We start from the raw sequence: 19,413 nt of genomic DNA on the forward strand, positions 1-19,413 counted from the left end.
TAGCTATAATATGCAGAATAGAAAGTCAGATAATGGTCAGAAACTCTTATTCCTCATGTACAGACATGGCAGCTTATTCTGAAAGATTTGTTATGCTTTAAAAAGGTTTTCCGAGTGTTCAACTATTATGACAGAAACCTAAACCAGGATTTACCTGCGCTGACTGAGTGAATTTTGTCCAAATGACTTTCAGATGGACTGCTTTCACTTCCATTGATCCAGTCAGACCTCATCCTGCTACTATCCAGACCACCTTGAACAGACGGCAGGTCACCATCTTTGATCCTCAGTCTTCTCCCTTCTTCTTCGAACTCCTGAAAAAAAAAATACTTTAAATGTTACAAAGCAATAGGAAAAAAAAATGGTCCTAAGTGGTTCATGTGGAATAACATTCTGCATTCATGGGATATAAGAGCTTAGATGGAAGTGTAGAAAAATCCTTAAAAAGTCTAAGTTTGAAAAGACCTGATGTGACGTCAGTATGTTGTGACTTAATGCTCCTACTAAGGCTGTATTTACACAGTTGAGCGTAGCATCGGTCCGAGAAACTCGGACCAATGTCACACTTGAAAACGTAATTTTTCTGCAAGTGTGATTTGCGAGAAAACCGTATCACATCTCTGGACATGATTTTCCATGTGTCTGAAAAAAAATATAAACAAAGTTTTTCTACACTACCTAAATGGTTAAAAAATGGCATCTCATCCCACATGACAGGCACGTGTGCTGCGATTGTTGCCTATCATAGGAAATGATGCACGATATTGCCCAAAAATAAGAACTGCTACAAGATAAAAACTGCTTATGTAAATAAATATTCAAATAATGGGCTCAATTCCCATGTAAGTATTGTTCATCTCGAAACAATGTACCGAGCGGTCTGCTTGCTGCAGCAAAAAAGCTAGAATTGGGACAAACTCTTTAAAAAAGTATTCCCATCTCAGACTTTTTTTTGGCATATCTACAGGATAGGTGATAGGTGTGGGCCAATCTCTGTGATCTATCTTGAGATAGGGTGCCCACAGCCTCTGGCCACCCTGCACAACACAGTTTCTGTATATCCCATAGAAGTCAATCCGGGTTACTCAAACAGCGTAGAACAGAGCAACTATGCTGTTTCCGTTACTCGTACATCTCGTTGTGCTACACCCATTGAAGACTTCTTCACTGGTGACATATCATGTGAAATGCCATTTTAGTTTCCTGAAAAGTTCTGTCTGTTGTCAAACTGTAAATGATACTTCCTTATTTAAAATGACAAGCCCCATGTCTGAGAAGTGCTCTTATCTTCTGCTTTATTCTGCAGATGTTCTGTGCCTGTTGCTCATGATATTAAGTTACCCTTTGAAGCCTCTCTTGTTCCCTTTCTTGCTCCGCAATCAGTAGTGACAGCTGATAAGCGTGCTGTTCTTCAAGTTTCTTCCTCATTTCTTCAAAAGCCAACACCTTCTTCTTCAGGTTGTCCTCTAAGCATAAGACACAGAGGTTTAGAAAGGTGTTCCACAATATGGCATTAAGCAGACGTTTCTGGTTAGTGGAAGGGCTACACATGCATAGACCTAAGGTGGTAAACTTCCGTTGAAGACACTACATTTACCTAAAACTTAATTTAAGGAGGACCTGTCACACCCTCACATCAGCAGGGACAGTTGCATGACTTTGCAGCCATGGCCCCACAGACACCTTTTTCGCTCTTCTTCTCTCCCTATTTATCTCCACCTGCATGTAAGGATCTTCTTATATTCAGATACTGATGCTTTCAATGTGTCAGGTGGGCGGCTCTCTCCAACTCACTGTCAATCATTGCCAGATGTGATTGACAATAACCGATGCGAACTGCAGACTTCACACATCCAAAGCGCCCTGAGCTAAGGATAGCCCATACAGGTAAATGGGAGCAAGGAAAGAGAAGAATGCGGTGACAGTGTCAGCAGGGTGAGTGCTGCAAAGCTATGCAACTGGCCTTGCTGACATGACGGGTACATGTTTTATAAAGCTTTTGACGTGTTAGAGGGACATGTCAGATGTTTAGATCAGTGGGGGTCCCGAGTACCGTCACTCCCACTAATCATTAAGTCAAAAAAGAAGAAGCAGTCAGCTACGTGCTGTGCCTCTTTGGCTTTGATTCACCTTTCCTCAGAGAGTTGAGCATGTGGTGTACGAATGCATAGAAAATATACAAGTCCCCATATTGCATTCTCAGCTCTTTATGGAGATCCAAGCAAAGCCAGAGGGGCATGGGCAGTTACAAATCTTGTGGCTCTGAAACTTAAAGAGGTGTGCCCATCTCAGCATTTCCTGGCTAAGCTAAGAATCGTGCAGCGGGTTTCCTGACCACCTCGTTGGGCGTTACGAAAACAGCCAAGCATGGCAACCCAATGCAGTTTCTGTAGCTCCCATTGGAAGTGAATGGGAAAGTTTGCATAACTACCATGTTATGGAAAAAGAGCATTGCGCTGTGCTACACCGTTTCCGTAACATACATTCAGTGTGTTACGGAAGCGGCGTAAGGCTGCCGCGCTCGGCCATTTCTGTAACACCCTACATCGGTGAAGTAGGAACAAGTTGGATTTGGCACAGCAAGTATTAGACAGTCCTCTTGACTTGTTAAAAAGTCTACATAACTATAACAGAACACATATATGGAAAGGTAATAAATCGATTCCTACCTAATGTACTATTCAATAACATCTCACTCTTGGATGCATTGAGGGATCCACTAGGACTTCTTCTCTCATGGAGCCACCTCTTCTCTTCTTCACTTGGCACTGACAAATGTTCACTCAGAGTACTTTCCAGATCCAAGTCAAGTCGGCGCTTAACCTGAACATCAAGGGGGTCCTCAATATGCTGACCCCTGACGGAGGACAAGCTGGGTGTATCTGAGGCTTGATTTGTACTCTGACTTTGCATTAAGATAGGAGATGGGGTTTCTACATCATAAGACTTATTAAGTTCCGCAGGTGAATTACGCTTTCCCACCTCCAAAGGGACATATGGCTTATGTATATTTTCTGATGTTCTGGTCAGATGGTCAACATGCTGGCTTGAGGCGTTCCCCTCCAGTGTGGTTGCAGAGCAAGGACTTGAACATTGGACTCCTTTGCACATTGGAGGGTAATGGCCATCAGCTACAGTTCTTGAGTTACTAACTCTATTGTCAGGGTCCGTCTTTGAACCAACGAGATTACTTCTTGAGTATCTGTTCAAATTAGGTACAAAGTCTATTTTTTCACTGAAGGAATGTCTTTTCATGGAAGAAACAATTACTTTATCGATATCTTTTGGCACAAATTCAGAAATTGATGTTTTTGCATTTGTTTCGAGGTGCATCAAGCCCATCATTTTACCCTTCTCTTTGGGGCTTAAATCATAGGCATTAACGGGGAGGTTTATTACAATATTTCCTGCTGATAGAGGCCGGGGTCTCCGCCTGTGCATTTTGGGGCTTAAACTTGGCTCAGGGCTTGGTAGTTTGGCATAAGAACCAGTAAGGCTTCGAATCATGTTACTTTCATACTCGAGCATATATCCACATCGAAGAAGTTCTTCATCGGACTCATCAGCACCGGAAGAGGTTTCTGTTCTTGAAGGGATGTCTACTTTAGAGAAGGTTGGCAGAGCGCTTGAGTTCTGCCCTTGAGATAAGGCAGCTTGTAACAAGGTATTGGACTTATTAAGGGTTGGCTTGTCAACCATTAATGGGCTGCAGCTTCTGCTTCTGTGTGCAAGTCTGGTCTTTTCTTTTATGGACTCACTAATTTTAATGGTATCATTTTCCTTGTCCGAATGACTTTCAGTCGAACTTCCCTTTGAGCTGCCTTTCATGTTTCTTTTACTTTGCTCAATGTACTCACGGGACTTCTTCAAGAGGTTCTGTAAGCTCATTACATATGGATCTGGAGCATCCTTAGAAGTAGGTGGTATATCACCCAGTGAGGTTTCTGGAATGGAGCTGTCAGTGCTCTCCGTTGAGTCGGTGTTAGCAACAGGGCTCTTGTTCTGGGTCACAGGCACACAGTCTTTACATACCTTCGTAGGGATCTTCTCTGTAGGTTTTAGCTCCTTTTTGGAAATCAGGTCTTCCACTGATTTCTCAAACTTTGCTGGGCCATTTTGGGAAGAGAACACAGGAAAGTGAAGTGCATTAGGAAGAATTGCAAAGCCATTCATGTTTTTGGGGTGAGGGGTTTGATTTGCAGTTTCGTTCTCTGCATTGGACTCGATCGTCGGAACGGTCTTCACCTGCATAAAAAAAGAAAAATTACTTTGCTGCACGGAATAGCCCTACATATACAAGTAATATATACAGCATCTAATAATTCAGACTATGTATTTCATGTACAGAGGGCGAATTAACACAGGAACCATTTAAACACCTTTAGGACACTGTGGGGAAGGGGAGGTGGGCGTCGATCATCCAAAATCTAGGCAAGGGGAGAATGTCAAACAAATGACCCATTGCTTAACCACCGACGTTCTTGCCTTCTCCACCAGGCTTTGCTTATCTGGCTCTGCAGCGATGTTGCGTCTCCAACACGACTTACCAGCCAATTATTGTCCTCAGTAGTGCATTGGGTATAAAAATGAAGGCGATTGGCAAAGTGGCACATGTGGCGCTAGCACTAGAATGCCAAAGCAGTAATGACAGTAACCACATGTGCTTCCTTAGCCTGGATAACTCCACATGTTAAGTGTGCTTCAGCTACAGATAAAAGTCCGCTGACATATTCCCTTCTCATTTTAAATCAAAAGTGGGTCATGTGCCCAACTTAAAGGGGTTGTATGACATTAGAAAAACAGATAGAGCCACTCGTGTTCATGTCACAGGCCGCAGAAAAGGAAGATAAATCGGCGCTACTGATGGTGCACAGCGAGTATAGTAGAAAGCAAATTCCATTTATTAAGGGGATGACGTATTTCACCACCGGACTGGCATCTTCATGAGATCATCAAGTTTTCTCTATTTTCTACTTTTGTCCACAGACCATCTCTATTGCAGCTCACGTCCAATCAACTGAATACCGCCGCTTTAAGATATTGGCTGAATATATAAAGAGCTTGAAGGGATATACAGACCGACAGACTACCCATAGACCGACAGTCGAACAGATAGAAAAAGATGAACTGATCCTCTAAGCATCATACCATAGCGATACAGTTCAGTGTAATTGTTTATCAAATGCTACAAAGTATAATGAAGGAAAAAAAACAATGAAGAACTAATACCTACCGATATTGGAGCCGCGCCGATGGTCAGCTGTGGTTCTACGCTGATCTGAAGCTGACAAGGCAGGATATTAGCTCAGTATGAATAGTAACTTGGCTGCAGGGGGCCATGAGTGTTTGTGGTTTTATTATGCCCTGTCTATGGACTGTGTATTCCCAAGCCATGTGATGGTAACCAGGCAATACATAGTAAACAGCAGAAAACCGCCGAGTCCTCACTATTGTCTCAGTGTGATTATAAAGTCAATCAATGCAGGTTTATACGCCAGGGAGATCACATCTAATCAGTGGCTGAATGCGCTATGGTTCACTAACCAGCTAGTCAGCTTTGGGCACACACGGATGTCAGTAGCGGAGTGAAGCTCGTTAGTGCAGGGTTTGTCGTTAGAACAAAACACTGGTAAATTAGGATGTAAGCTTGTACAGATTTTAATTAAAATCAATAAATACTTAGTTTAGAATTTTTAGTTAAAAGTGTACCCCTATATTAGACATTTATGGCACAGTCAGAACAGATCACACACAGAAGTGGGACCAACGTATATCTTCAGAAGCAACGTCCCGAGACAGCATCTAGCCCCCACATCCAAGTGGAGAATAGGGAGGTTGCCGATCACATGTCTGGCCCTCTCTATTTACTTCTATGGCAATCACTGAAAAACTAGCAGTTTCCAAAACTCCCATAGAAGTAAATGAGGAAAGCCACGGGCCACTTAACCATTCAGTCCCCGCCGGGATGCAGCAGCAGAAGGTTACAGAACTAGGTGGGGGACTAGGGTTGAGGGAACCTTGTTTTGGATATAGGTGCAGATACTGGGACCCACAGCTATAAGACATTTATGACACCTCTTGTAGATATTCAATAAATGTCCAAGATGCAAATAACCCTAACGTTTCTTAGTATAGTGTTTTCCACACAGGGTTCCTTTAAGAATCTCCCATAAGACTGCAGCAAAAAGACTTGTCACTTACAGGAGGGATAAATTCATATTAACCTCCTCAGCTCTCAACAAAACCGTTCAATAAGGGCCAGAAAACAGGGCTGGGCAAGAATCAAAGAACATTCATCTCCACTACACCAAGTATTCCAGGGGTTGCCTAGAAGCATTGTAAAAAAGGGGCTCCGCCATGGAAACGAGGTTGCATCACTGCATTAATAGGTCAGGAAGGAGATCATTTCTCCTTAGGGAGAGCACCAAGTGAGGAGACTTAAAGGCCATCCATGCTCCTCTGGGAAATTTATGCAAATGGAAGATGGCAGCATCAACCTATTGGAAAGCAGCATTCCTGCAAGTCAATGTCAGACCTCTTAACAAGCCTTGTAACAATAACTGGGAATAAATCTCCTCACTAGGTTATCCCCCTAAGGAGAAGCCATACCTTTCCCGACACACATCATAGGCCTCTCTCTAGCCAAGCCAGAAACCTAGTGCGCACTGATGAGGTGCAAACACCCCGAAACAGCTGTCTGTGTATGGTTTATTCTCCCTCTGGAGAAGACTCTGGTTTTGGCTTAGATTCCCAGTCATTGTTACAAGGCTTGATAAAGGTCTGACACAGATTTACAGGACTGCTGCCTTCCAATAGGTGGCGCTGCAGAGACATTGTTCCATCTTCCCATTTGCATTAGTAGGTATAATGCCATCTAGAAGAGGTGTTTGGGCAGCTGCAGTTAGACATTTGTGGTAAGATTCTCACACCTGCTTCTGTTTCCTGGGACAATCTTAGAACTGGGCATCTACTAGATAGGAGCCAAGGTAAAAAAAAAAATTAAAAAAAAAAATTATAAAATTCTCTTGCTGGGCAACGAAGTGCAGGTACACATCAGTGCCCAAACAGGAAGGAACCATAAGGGATTCCCTCAAACAGGTGCCCAAAGACAGGCAATACTATGCATACTGCTGCAAGGGGTGATGGGACTTATAGAAAATGTAGACAAAGAATGGATCAGACGGAAACTGACTGATGGATATGCATTCTATGTCTGTAGGGGAACAAATTATTTATGTATATACGGGATTAGTAAGTTTTTTCATTATTTGGGGTGGCGTATACAATAAACCATGACATAAAGTTCATATAGTGAGTAAAAAAAAAAAAAAAAGTACGAAGCATGTCTAGGGTTTTGCATTTGTTGATAAAGTTAAAAATGGCTGTCGTCACCATCTACAAATCACAAAGGGTTAGTTGTCTGCGGTGTATAAAAACACAAAAACAACATGGAAGACCCGAGGGATCTTGCGGTTACTGGTGTGTACGTGTATATTTATATAGGACTGTGAGCTAACCGCTCTCTGTGGAAACAAACTAAAGCACTTTGAAATAAACCATTACAAGTACCCAATATACAAACTGTCATCAGAACAGCGATTCTGGACACATAAGAAAAAGCAGGAAGTGCTGACACTGCAGAAATGTGCTTACACATACATGGGCCTACTCATCTGTAATACATTATCCATGGCACGGTCACATCCCTTGGCCTTCAGAATTGCAGTAATTTATCGTGGCATCCATCACAGGTATCAGAGGACCAGGGTGTGCCAAGAAAACATTCCCCAAACCGTTACTCCACCAGCCTGACCTGCTGACACCTGACAGGAAGGGTTCATCAATTCATGCTGCTTGTGCCGAATTCTGACTTCCCATCAGCATGGTGCAACAAAAATCTGGAGTCATCTGACTGGGGGATGTTCTTCCACTACTCAGTGATCCAATTTTTGTGCTCTTCTGCCCCCTGGAGTGTTGTCTTTCTGTTTCTCTTAGATAGCAATGGCGCTGGAACTGGTCGTCAGTTATAGCCCATCCACGTTAAGGAGCAATAAGTTGGGCGTTTGGACACATTAGTTGGAGCACCAGCATTGTATTCAGTAGTGATGTGCTTGACTGCGCACCCCCTGTTCATCAGATTCTTGACATCCTCCTCTGACCTCTTTTGGCGATGAGTTGTTTACATCTACAGGACATTTTTTTCCTTGATCACACATTCTCTGTACACCGCTGCATGAGAAAACCCCACAAGGAGGCAGTGTATGAAATCTGGGCCCGGCTAGTCTATCTCCGATGACCAGGCCTTGATGGAAGTCGCTCAGATCACTGGATTTTCCCATTCTAAATGTTGATTCACGCTGAAATGGATTCCTGGAAAACTTGCTCCTTTGTACAAGAGTTGATCTGTTTAGGGAAGGGGGTCAGGAGGAGCAGTGACCCTTTATTCTAGTCCTGGCTTGTTCAGTGCACAGCAGTGTCCCCCATCCAAGTGGTAATCGCTACGGTCAGCTCTCCTAATAGGTCCGTGTGGAAACAACGTATTGCCATTCACGTTTCACGAGATGCACTTTACATCGAGGGACTTTTATTTGCTGACTCGGTTTTGTTCTGTCAGATTATGCAATCTCTGCACTTATTTTCGCCTTTAATGCGTTTGGTGCTGAGACATTATGTTCTATGTGTAACTTTATTGAAAATCAATTAAAATGGAAAAACGCCAAATTGGAGCCTCTTTTCTTAGATTTCTGTGTTCTCCCATCCCTGTCATTCCTCCTGGAAACCTATGAATAAATTAACAACTGGGTTCTACCATCCCCCTTGTCAAATCAGTGCTGACAGTATCAGAAAGTGTAGGATACATGACTGCCAAGGGAAAGTTTCCGTCCGGTTCTTAATTTATTTAAAGGCATTTCAGAAGGAAAGTCACTAACGAATCCTGTAAAACTAACATTATGGGGCAGATTTACTATTCAAAATACTAGTGTTTCTGGTGCAAATTGCACCCAAAAAAAGTCTTATATGCTTTGCACCACATTTAGTATGTTTTTAAAAAAATTTTCCAACTCCTGCAAAAAATGAGCGTGGCCTAAACTGTACCAAAAACTGCACCAAAGTTTTAGTGCAATTTTTGGCGAAAACTAAGCCAACTAATAGGTGGCATAAACTTAAACCAGACAGTCATAAAATGCAACAGATTTGCCATACACTGTAATGAATCCGCTGCATTTTAGGACTGGCTTAGTTTGCGCTGTTTAACTTTTAGACAGCATTAGTAAAATCTGCCCCAAATGTCATACTCCATAATCAACAGTGGAGGAATAAGAACGCTTTTCTCCATTAGCTAAAGCACTGATCAGTGACTTATATGCTCATCGTTATATTTTTGTATTATTCCTTAAAGTTCATTAGAGTGCAGTGGGTTTCCCCTACTTCAGGAGACGTGCGCCGTTTACGAGTCATTCTGGGAATTAACAGATCCCGAACGTTAAATTGTGGCAATTAAAATTAGTCAAAACAGCCTTTCTTCACATGTGGAAATAAATAAATAAATAAATAAATTAAAAAAAATCACAGTGTAAGGCCAACCTCACACAACCAAGTCGGATTCCAGCTGCGAGCCCAGCCGGTGACCCTGCCTACGGCACTAACCTGTATAGCGGATGACCACTGCTGCTCGCTGGCAGTCATGCATAGTACAGGGTTTTTGTTTGTTTGTTTCTCATTACTAAGACCGCCTAAATCAGGAAACATCACTTTTTCAATTCCACGTAAACAATAAATAATAATATTCTACTCAATATATATGTTTCTTATATTTACAATAATGATACAAGAGATAACCAATCAGAATGAAAGACGAGTAACATGAAGTCCCACATCGTGTCATTCTCTTAAAAAGGGACCCATCAGCAGATGGAGTGCTGCTAGTTAGGGCATCTGTGAGATGTTCTAACTGAGAGCTAATGTCATACCAGTGGCAGGGGTTAAGGAACGCTTAAACGGGTTGTCCACTTCCTATTTTAGAACTAAATAAATAAATAATGGTAAAAAGTAAAAAAAGTAAAAGAATCTTCTTATATACATGAATTTCACAACTTTGCTCTTACATCAGCGTAGTGTCCACAATTTGCGCAGTAGAATGGTATAGTCTATTCTCTGCCGATAGTAATGGACGTCAGACACGTGTCCCACCAAACAGGTTACGGGGCCCCTGGTATTCAACCGACAGGACACAATGCCTATACGTCTCCCGCATTACCTGAACAGTGTCCAGTATCTCCTGTACTCGGTGCAGTAAGGATCTCTTCTTGCTGTTCAGCCTCTTCTCATTCAGCTCAATGGCCTTCTGTCGGTATTGCTGCATCTCTTCTCTCTTCTTCACTGTGAGCTGCAAAAGAAAGGTTTTCATGAATTATCTGGGATGACGGTTTGAAGAATGCCCAATTGGTGGGCCAGGCGCTGGGACCCCCACATGCAACTTCCCAGCTGCAGACACCATTATGCACTAGTGATGTCAGGAATATTATAGCATTAGCGAAACTTCACGCTCCTGACACTGGTTAACACCTGGGTGAGTAATCTCTTTAATAAGCTTTTTCCTCTTCAGGGTGCATTCACATGTGGCAAATCTGTACCAACGGTGTGCATCTAGGTGCAGATATGGCGCGGATTTCATCTCTTCAATTGAAGGATGGGGAAAAAAATTGGTGGCAGATCTTAATCATGCACTACAAAAAATCCACCATGTGTGAACGCACCCCAACAGTTTATGATGAGCAGGACTCTTCTAAAACGTGAGATATGAATGCGATACAAAAGAGTGCAATAAATAATTGTAGCCACCTATATCAGCCAAGGGTAAAATTGCTGTAGACGTTAGGCAGAGTATATGAGGACTCAATGTCATTTCTTTAGTAGCCCAGCAATAAGAGTTTTAACCCCTTAACGCTACAGGACGTACTTTTATGTCCTGGAGATTCCGGGTTTGTATGGAGGTGGATGGCGCATTAATCATGGTTTCATACAATGTAGTTGCCCGCTGTTTCTTACAGCTGACATGTTTCCACAACAGCTCTGATCAACAGCGCCACAGATTGATGTCCAGGAGTTCCGAATGGGCCCCTGTGAAGAGATTGTGGGGTGCCGTGAGGTTGCCATTGCAACCGAGAGCCTTTTGAAAGCCCTGTGCCTAGATTGCCTGTCAGATAGTAGTATAAAGTAATAGTATGGCATTACATCACACTACAGGAGCGATCAAACTATTACAAGTTCATGTCTTACAGGGACTAAAAAAAAGTAAAAAAAAGAAGTTTTATTAATTATTAAAAAATAAAAAGGTAATAAGAAAAAAAAACAACAACCCCTTTTACTATATTTATAATAAAAAAGCCCAAACAAAACATTTTAAAAGAAATGCATTATATACCACGCACAGTGAACCTCGTCAGTACATTACAGGGTACATTAAATGGTACCATTAAGGCTGGGTTCTCACACGCCGGATTCCCAGCAGAAATCTCGAGGTTAGGCCGCAGCGAAAAACAGCGAGATTTCCGCCGGGAAAAGCGCTGCTTCAAAACCCGCGGCACTCAGCCGCGCCTTTTAAAGTGGCCTGGCCACTCGCTCTTCTGCTGCGGCCAGCGCTCCTGCGGAGGAGAGTGCGGCTGCAGCAGAATAAAAAAGAAAAAAACAAAACGGACATGCTGCGGCCGGCAAATCCGCACCGTAGCGCTGGCTTCTGCCGGCTTTGCCATGACGGATTCGCCCTCCTGTGTGGATGAGATTTCTGAGAAATCTCGTCCACATGGCTGGCTAATCCCGGGATTAGCGGCCGCAGGTGGATTTGCCGAGGAGAAATTGTGGATGGAATTTCCGCGGCAAATCCTCCCCGTGTGAATCCTGCCTTAAAAATACAACTCTTCCTACAAAAAAAAAATAAAATAAAATAATAAGCCCTCAGACATCTACATGGAGAGATAAATAAGAGAGCTATGATTTTTTTTTTTAAGTAGGGAGGGGAAAAAAATGAAAATGAAAGAAAAAAAAAAAAAAAAAGGGGGCCATGTCCTAAAAGTGGTTAAAAATGTAAATGGAAACCCACAGCAGTCAGCCACTATCAGTAAGTTTCCAGTCACACCGCCAGAAATATTAGACATTTTCATTCAGAGTAAATGAAGTTACAAATCACCAGTCATAAACACGTTATAATCCCAATATGTCATGAACACCCCAACATTAGATTATAAGGGACAACTCATTTATTTCCTAATACACACCTTCTGAGATAATACATGATGTACTAAACAAATCAACCTTCCAATTGGTGAATCTACAAAGAGACAGATGAGAAAAGGGTAGGGAGCGTCCTATGAGAGAGGTGACCATACAGACATCACTTACCTATCCAACAATGGCCTATAAGGCTACCAGTAATATCTCTATGGGCTTCATTCGATACAATGTAACGATGTGGATCTCACAGAGGTAAGCAGTACTGCTCAGGACCGAGTGCAGCAAGTCTACTAGCACAAGGCAATCACATCAGGAAATCCACAACGACGCCTGACAGCTTGTGTACAATCGCCAAGGACGGCTGGGCTGGAACCCAACAGACGGGTATACAATGCCAAAGGCGGAATTAGCCCATCTCCTCATTGTTCAGAGGACATTCTCAGATAACCATTACTCAGGAGCTGGAGTAGATGTACACTAGAATGTAGTAGTGGATAGAAATCACCCATCATACAACTCCGCAGAACAGATCCAGCTATACAAAGTCACACTACCCAGCAATAACCCCCAAAGGGTGAGAATCAGACATTTCCTACCAGCACAGGGTAACATGTCACAAGAGAAGGTGACCGACCTGAGAAAAGGAGTCACAATGGATGCAATTTGTAAAGTTGCTATTATCGGGCACGCATATGTATGGGAAGGTTCCTGGAGGCTCTCAGGACCGGAGATACAATGACGGCAGGAGCAGAGCGGTTCTCAACTATTTGGGAATAATGTGACTGAAGAACAAGGAGAATGTACAGCAACTAGGCAGAAGATTTATCCCTCCGTCTTCAAAGTCAACTTCTATTTGGAGACATTTAAAAAAAATGTACATCCCACAAATAGCAAATCCTCCATAATGAAATCATCGGGATCACCAGCTATATACGGTAGCAGCGGGAGCTTGCATTAACCTGCTGGGCTGCAGGAAACTGTGTGGGTGACCTTCCTGAGGCAGGAGCACTGCCATGTAAGACTATATCTATAGGAGACCTCATATATGTCATATCAACATATGGGACAGCAGTCGGTGGGTCAGCCAGTAGCTCGCTCTCCTGATCTCCCCATATACTCAGTTGTATATGAATGTGTATCATGTTAATAGAAGCACACTTCATGTATATATATTTTATACATTGGCCTCTACGGATGGTCTACTACGCTAGTCCTTTACTTTGCTTTTGTGGAACACCAGCAGGATACAGGCTAAAAGGACACTTATTTTGGCCTCAGCCTGACTTCTGGAGCCTGCGGCTACATGTAGTGTGTAGGTCGGGAGCTTTCCCATCACACCCATTAAACAGAAGTAACAAATAAGTGTTGTGAATAGGATCTTAGATGGAAAAGCAACATTTAAAGTTAAAAAAATACTGTTGTCCAACTCTGCTTATTACAAGCACAGCATTCCCATGTCCCCCATACAAATGATGAGCAGCTGAGCATTGCTGTACTACGCCTCTCCTCTGCGGATACATGGAGATGAATGGCTGAAGCTCCATTCATATGGGGCAACACTGACTGCCGATCATGTGATCAGTGGTGGTCCCAGCGGTCAGACCCCCACCAGGCAGTTACTTCCTATTGTGTGGCAGGTGAGAAGGCTAAATCTTGGGACATCATCGTTAGGGAGAAATAAAGATAACATTACTCCTTCTTTACAACAGGAGAGAACTTTACCGGAGTACTTTGCATAATTACATAGTAGACTAAATGGTACAATTGACAGGTGAAAAGGCGAGATTATCCCTAACTGCATGGCTGCGGGTTGTAAATACCAGGTCTCTACATAAATGTAGTCAAGTCACTACATGGGCCGTACAGCTGACCTGTACAGTAATATCCACAGACACAACAGCCAAGAAATCACTTTATAAGGGAATGGAACACTTGTAGACAGATGATGACTACTTGGATAAAACAAAGGGGTTGCAAGACCAAGATATCGATGACCTGTCCTCATGATAGGTCATCAATATTACAGTGATGGGGGTCTGCTGCTGCCCCCCTGTGAATTAGTTGATAGAAAAGGCTGAGGCGCTCAGGTGAGTGCCAGGGTTCCTTCAGTGCATACCACGCACAGCGCTGTACATTCTCTAGTGGCAGGCCCTGGCATAGCAGCCCAATCCCATATACAGGGTTAATACAACATAACTCATGTTTAATTACACCTACATTTGATATCAATTGAAACAGAAACTCAAAAAGTTGTGTTGCACAACATCAAAAATGTTGTCCACATCAGAGGTGATCAATGTGAGCTCCCTTTGTCACTTAACACACATCAAGCTTGTAATTAAGTTCCCGCCGTTCATGTTTTAGAGCATACGTGTCAAACACAAGACCCGCTGCCTCATTTTATGTGGCCCGTGAACCTATGGCACACGTGCCGACGGCCGCTCACCACTAGCATCAGTGTGCACCCAGGATCCTCCTCTCCCAAGTCCTCTCCTCCTTAGTTCCGCAGAGGACAAGGGAGGAAGTGTTCCGGGATCACACACTGACATCAGTGTGCACTCAGGATCAGTGCCAAGAAGAGGAAGAGTGGCGCTGATTGCAAAGAGAAGGTAAGTATATGGATAGGGGAGCTGTTATTACTGTGACTACTGTGGGGAGTTAATATTACTATGGGGGTCGCCATTCCTACTGGGGCCACTGTGGGGTACCCTGTTACTACAGAAGCCACTATGGGGGTCAATATTATTACTGGGGCCACTATGAGAGTCACCATTACTACTGAGGCGACTATATGGGACACTTACTAATGTGACCACTATAGGGGGGTCACTATTAAGGCTTTCACACGGGTTTAATCATATTTCGGTCGCACAAATACGCTGCGTGTTCGCGCAATCGAAAATCTCTTATATATTCGTATTTGGGCATGCAAAAAAGAATGGAGATGGGCCCACTGAAATGGTGCGCAAATATGTAGTGAATACATAGGTTTCCTGCGCATTCACCACGTATTTGCACTGCCCATTCACTTCAATGGCCTATTGCGGTGCGTAGTACGCAACAAAATAGGTCATGCTGTGTGACAATATAAATCATGTGAATGAACTCCTTGAAATCAATGGCTTCTATTCACTGCATATTATGTACGCAAATACGCCTGTGTGAACAAGCCCTTACTAGACTGTCTTACAATCGGCCCTTTGCAGGTCACCATAAGCCTAATGTAGCCCTCGGTGAAAATGCGTTTGACACACCTGATGTAGAGTCTCACGATAGACTGATGCAATGGCTTCTATGATACGTCCTCGCAGATCATGCATGGTGAGTGGTAAGGGGGGCATTTGGACCCCAACACTCCCCCAGGACAAAATAAATATATATATAATGAAGTCCGAGGAACATAGAGGCGGAGGAAAACGTTCACCATCACCACCTGCATGGCCAATCCGTCTGTCTGGTAGTCGCCTAGTGAGCTCACTTCTGACTTCACTGTGAAAATAGGGATGGGATCAGGGGTGCTCCCAGTCCCGTTGGAAGATAAATCCTTATGGGAAAAAAAAGGAGGGGCAAACACTTCCTTACAGGTTATAGCGCACAAAACATTCACCTCAGGGAAGTTGCCTATATACTCCCTGTAGGCAGGTGTTTTTTTTTTTTTTTTTACTTATTTTTCTAACTATTTGTATTTATTTTTTAACATCTATGTCCCCCATGCCGTCGTATAAGACCTCTGGGGGTCATCCACATTTTTTTTTTTTATTTCACACTTTTCCACTGTAGGTGGGGCATCCATAGGAGCCCCCGTTACAGGGAGGAAAAAAAAAAATCATTGGTAAAGCTGATCTAGTCTGCCAAGATCCGCACAAAAATCTGAAGCATAAAATATGCCTCGGATTTTGGTACGCTTCAACCTGAAACCTACACAAACCACACTCGCTTTTCAATCGACAAGCGGCAAGAAAAACGTACAACAGCAAAAATCACAAACTTTCATGCAAAACCTCATATGCACTAAATAATGACTTTCATTCCAGAATTCTGGCACAAGGGAGTTCATAAATCCGGCCCGCAGTGTAGTGTTATACATGTGTACCTAGAAACGTCTTACCTACCTACCTGTAGGCTGTACATGGGAGAACAATATCAAACACCATAATCTTAGCGAGGAATGTCACCAGCTATTAAACATTAGTAGAATTCTTCAAGAAATATTTGTGCGTCCTCACCGGAATTAGAGAAAATATGCAGATTAACGACCGAATCCAGGTGATGAGAAGTGAGAGGCATTTGGGTCTTTTCTATTCAACTGCTGGAGGTATAGGATCAAAGAGGGCAATGGCTAACGAGTGATAGTTTAGGAGGTGTGTTACCAACACAGGGTAGAAGCCCCCCATACGCTAACTGACCAGGGATTGGCAAAATATTACAGTCTTTACTAGCCAAACAGTGGCTTCAGAATCCAAGTGGCCTTTTTTTTTAAGTGGCAAGGCAAGAGAAACTTTTATAGTCTTCAATAGAAAGCAAGTCAAACAGTTAGGCACCAGCTCCAAGCTTCTAGGCACACTAGGTGATAGGGATTTCCAGACCCTCAGTGACGTGGTAACACTTCATTGGCATTGAGCTTGGTTGTGCCTGTTGTAGGTTGATATGAATTTCTTTAGGAACTGCGGTGATTAGTTCTCCATGTACTGATGCTGCATTTCCATTGTGTGTTTTTCTTATTATATATGTAATTTTCAATAAACAATTTTTTATGACAATTTCTGCAGTCCTGTCTTGGACATTCATTTGGGGGGGGGGGTTGTCATATTAATAAATATGTAGGATTGACATTTTTGTGGGATTATAGCTGTCTTCATATAAGATTGGCACACTTGGAGACATGGCTTCTTGGATTTGTCCGGCCCTACCACATTAGATATCTGTGGGCTAATCTCATTGAATTTAGTAAAAATGGACACAATCCTAATACTGATGGGACTACAGTAGAGATGAGCGAACGTACTCGGTAAGGGCGATTTCGCAATCGAGCACCGCGATTTTCGAGTACTTCACTACTCGGGTGAAAAGTACTCGGGTGCGCTGTGGGGCGGGGGGTTGCAGAGGGGAGTGGGGGTAGCAGCGGGGAACAGGGGGGAGCCCTCTCTCTCTCCCTCTACCCCCCACTCCTCGCTGCAACCCCCCGCTCACCCACAGCGCACCCGAGTACTTTTCACCCGAGTAGTGAAGTACTCGAAAATCGCGGTGCTCGATTGCGAAATCGGCCTTACCGAGTACGTTCGCTCATCTCTAGACTACAGACTCTTAAGGTCCTTCTACACACAATGATTATCGCTCAAACTTCATTCAAAACCCATCTTTTGAGCGATAGCCGTTGTGTGTAAATGTGTGCCCATCGGGCACTTTTCGTACATCGCTGAGTTCAGCTCAGCTTAAAATTTGTCGTTCCTGATAAGGGCAGCGCTGATAACATTCTTTCAGCTGCTGTCCCGCTGGAGAACAATTGTGATGTATTTAGAGAACAGACCACCCACTGTTCTCTAAATACATACAAATCAAGCTATGCTGATTAGCCCATGAGTAGTTAATGCAAAATGATTGCTCAAAACTGTCGGTTTCTGACGCATATAGAGCGATAATTTTTGTGTGTAAATGGGACTTCATCTGATGTTGGGTGAAAGAGACAAAACAAACTGTATTGTTTCCAAAAATACAAACAGGGAATCTATAAAAGTGTCTATATACATGAGCCAAATGTTGGCCAGATTACAGGAGTGTTCCGGGTTTTCCCCACAGCAGATAAAAACAAAAACCTACATGCCATCTTCATGACCAACAATTACCTTTTTGCTGACACACTGCTCAATACTTTGATTTGCATAAGAATGAATGCAGATCAAAGCCACAAATAGCTCCCAGCCCTGCAGGCACAAGGCGAGACAATGAAAGCATAATCCAAATGATCCTAAATAACACTAATGAATATTTCATGAGGGTATAAAACAATCACTTACCAATGGAGAGAGGACTGCAACCCCATGAAACTGAATGACAGATACCCTTTCTGGGCCAGCGGGCGCAGGTTCTGTCGTTATCGCCTGTCCTTGTAATCCGGCAAACTGCTTCTTGTAAAATTCTTCATATGGCTCCATTGTTCTGTAACAAGACTGGAAGAGAGCCGATTGTTAGTAGTATGAAATGGTTAAAGTGCGACATTGGAGATTCGGAATCACGTAAGCAAAACAGAGAATCGCTCTCCGTAAGTGTGGCTGATCCTACAGAATTCTGTTTACTTCTCCGAAACTGGGTAAAAGTTGTATCACAAGTTTTGTGTGTACATTCAGAGCCTCCCTACAGACAACATACCCCAGAGCCAAACACAGGCCATGGACAACATCATCCATCATAACGGCAGCATAATGACAGGGGACAACACAGACAAGTTCCTGACACTATGAAGGGTCGTTACACCGCAGGTCACAGCAGGAACAATGTACCCAATAGAACGGAGGCCTTGTTAATGTGGGGGTTCAGCTCGCCTGTTCCTCAGGTATAATAGCAGGGTTTGTCAGGTTGCATCGCTCAAGGACCTCGTTCCTAGGAGCCGGTAATACATACATTACTAGAGACTTCCCAGCTGTGTTTATGGCATACTGATGTAGTACAAGGCGGTGCAGCTGAGAGAAGCAGACAAGACTCCTCTCAACCCATTTCATTGGGCAGTAATGACAAGCTTTTTTTTTTTTAATGCACCTCTAACTGGTCTTTATTATTTCCTTTGCCACATGTGATGTGCATCATATGGCGGAGTAGTAGATGCAGCTGAATTAGGAGAACTCTGATTTCGGACATTTAACCACTTGGATGTTGTGGCCAATAGTGAGCGCAGCATCTAAAGGCCCATTTGGACACAACAATTATCACTCAAAAGATTTCTTTTGAGCGACTTTTGAGCAATAATCGTTGTGTCATTTACAGCGCTAGATAATCACTCAATCGTTGAGCGATCACCTTGCGCTCTGAGCGAAGGATGCAGAAGACAAGCGGGGTCTTCTGCATCCAGATTTTTTCTGCCCGGAGTGCCCGCCTGTTATACAGCCGAGGGCTCTGAGCGGGGTATGGAGAACAGAGCTGGACAGCTGTGTTCTTCATACCCAGCCTGTCATCAGGGAGCGGGATACA

At 43.3% G+C, this 19,413-nt stretch overlaps 1 protein-coding gene across 2 annotated transcripts in view; it reads right to left on the minus strand.

Moving 5' to 3' along the window:
- Positions 1-19,413, minus strand: part of CCP110 (centriolar coiled-coil protein 110) — a 31,848-nt gene that overhangs the window by 9,681 nt on the left and 2,754 nt on the right. Inside the window, exons 2-6 of one of the 2 annotated variants that reach the window (XM_066576260.1) lie at positions 18,246-18,398; positions 10,259-10,387; positions 2,670-4,245; positions 1,342-1,466; positions 155-314 (exon numbers count right to left, since the gene is read on the minus strand). In XM_066576260.1, the coding sequence (XP_066432357.1) occupies positions 155-314; positions 1,342-1,466; positions 2,670-4,245; positions 10,259-10,387; positions 18,246-18,383 (2,128 nt within the window). In that variant the 5' untranslated portion in view covers positions 18,384-18,398. Of the gene's footprint in view, positions 1-154; positions 315-1,341; positions 1,467-2,669; positions 4,246-10,258; positions 10,388-12,399; positions 12,512-18,245; positions 18,399-19,413 lie in introns of those variants that run through there. The other variant, XM_066576261.1, reaches the window with a different exon arrangement.

Source organism: Eleutherodactylus coqui, chromosome 8 (genome assembly GCF_035609145.1).
Source record: "Eleutherodactylus coqui strain aEleCoq1 chromosome 8, aEleCoq1.hap1, whole genome shotgun sequence".
Lineage (NCBI taxonomy): Eukaryota > Metazoa > Chordata > Amphibia > Anura > Eleutherodactylidae > Eleutherodactylus > Eleutherodactylus coqui.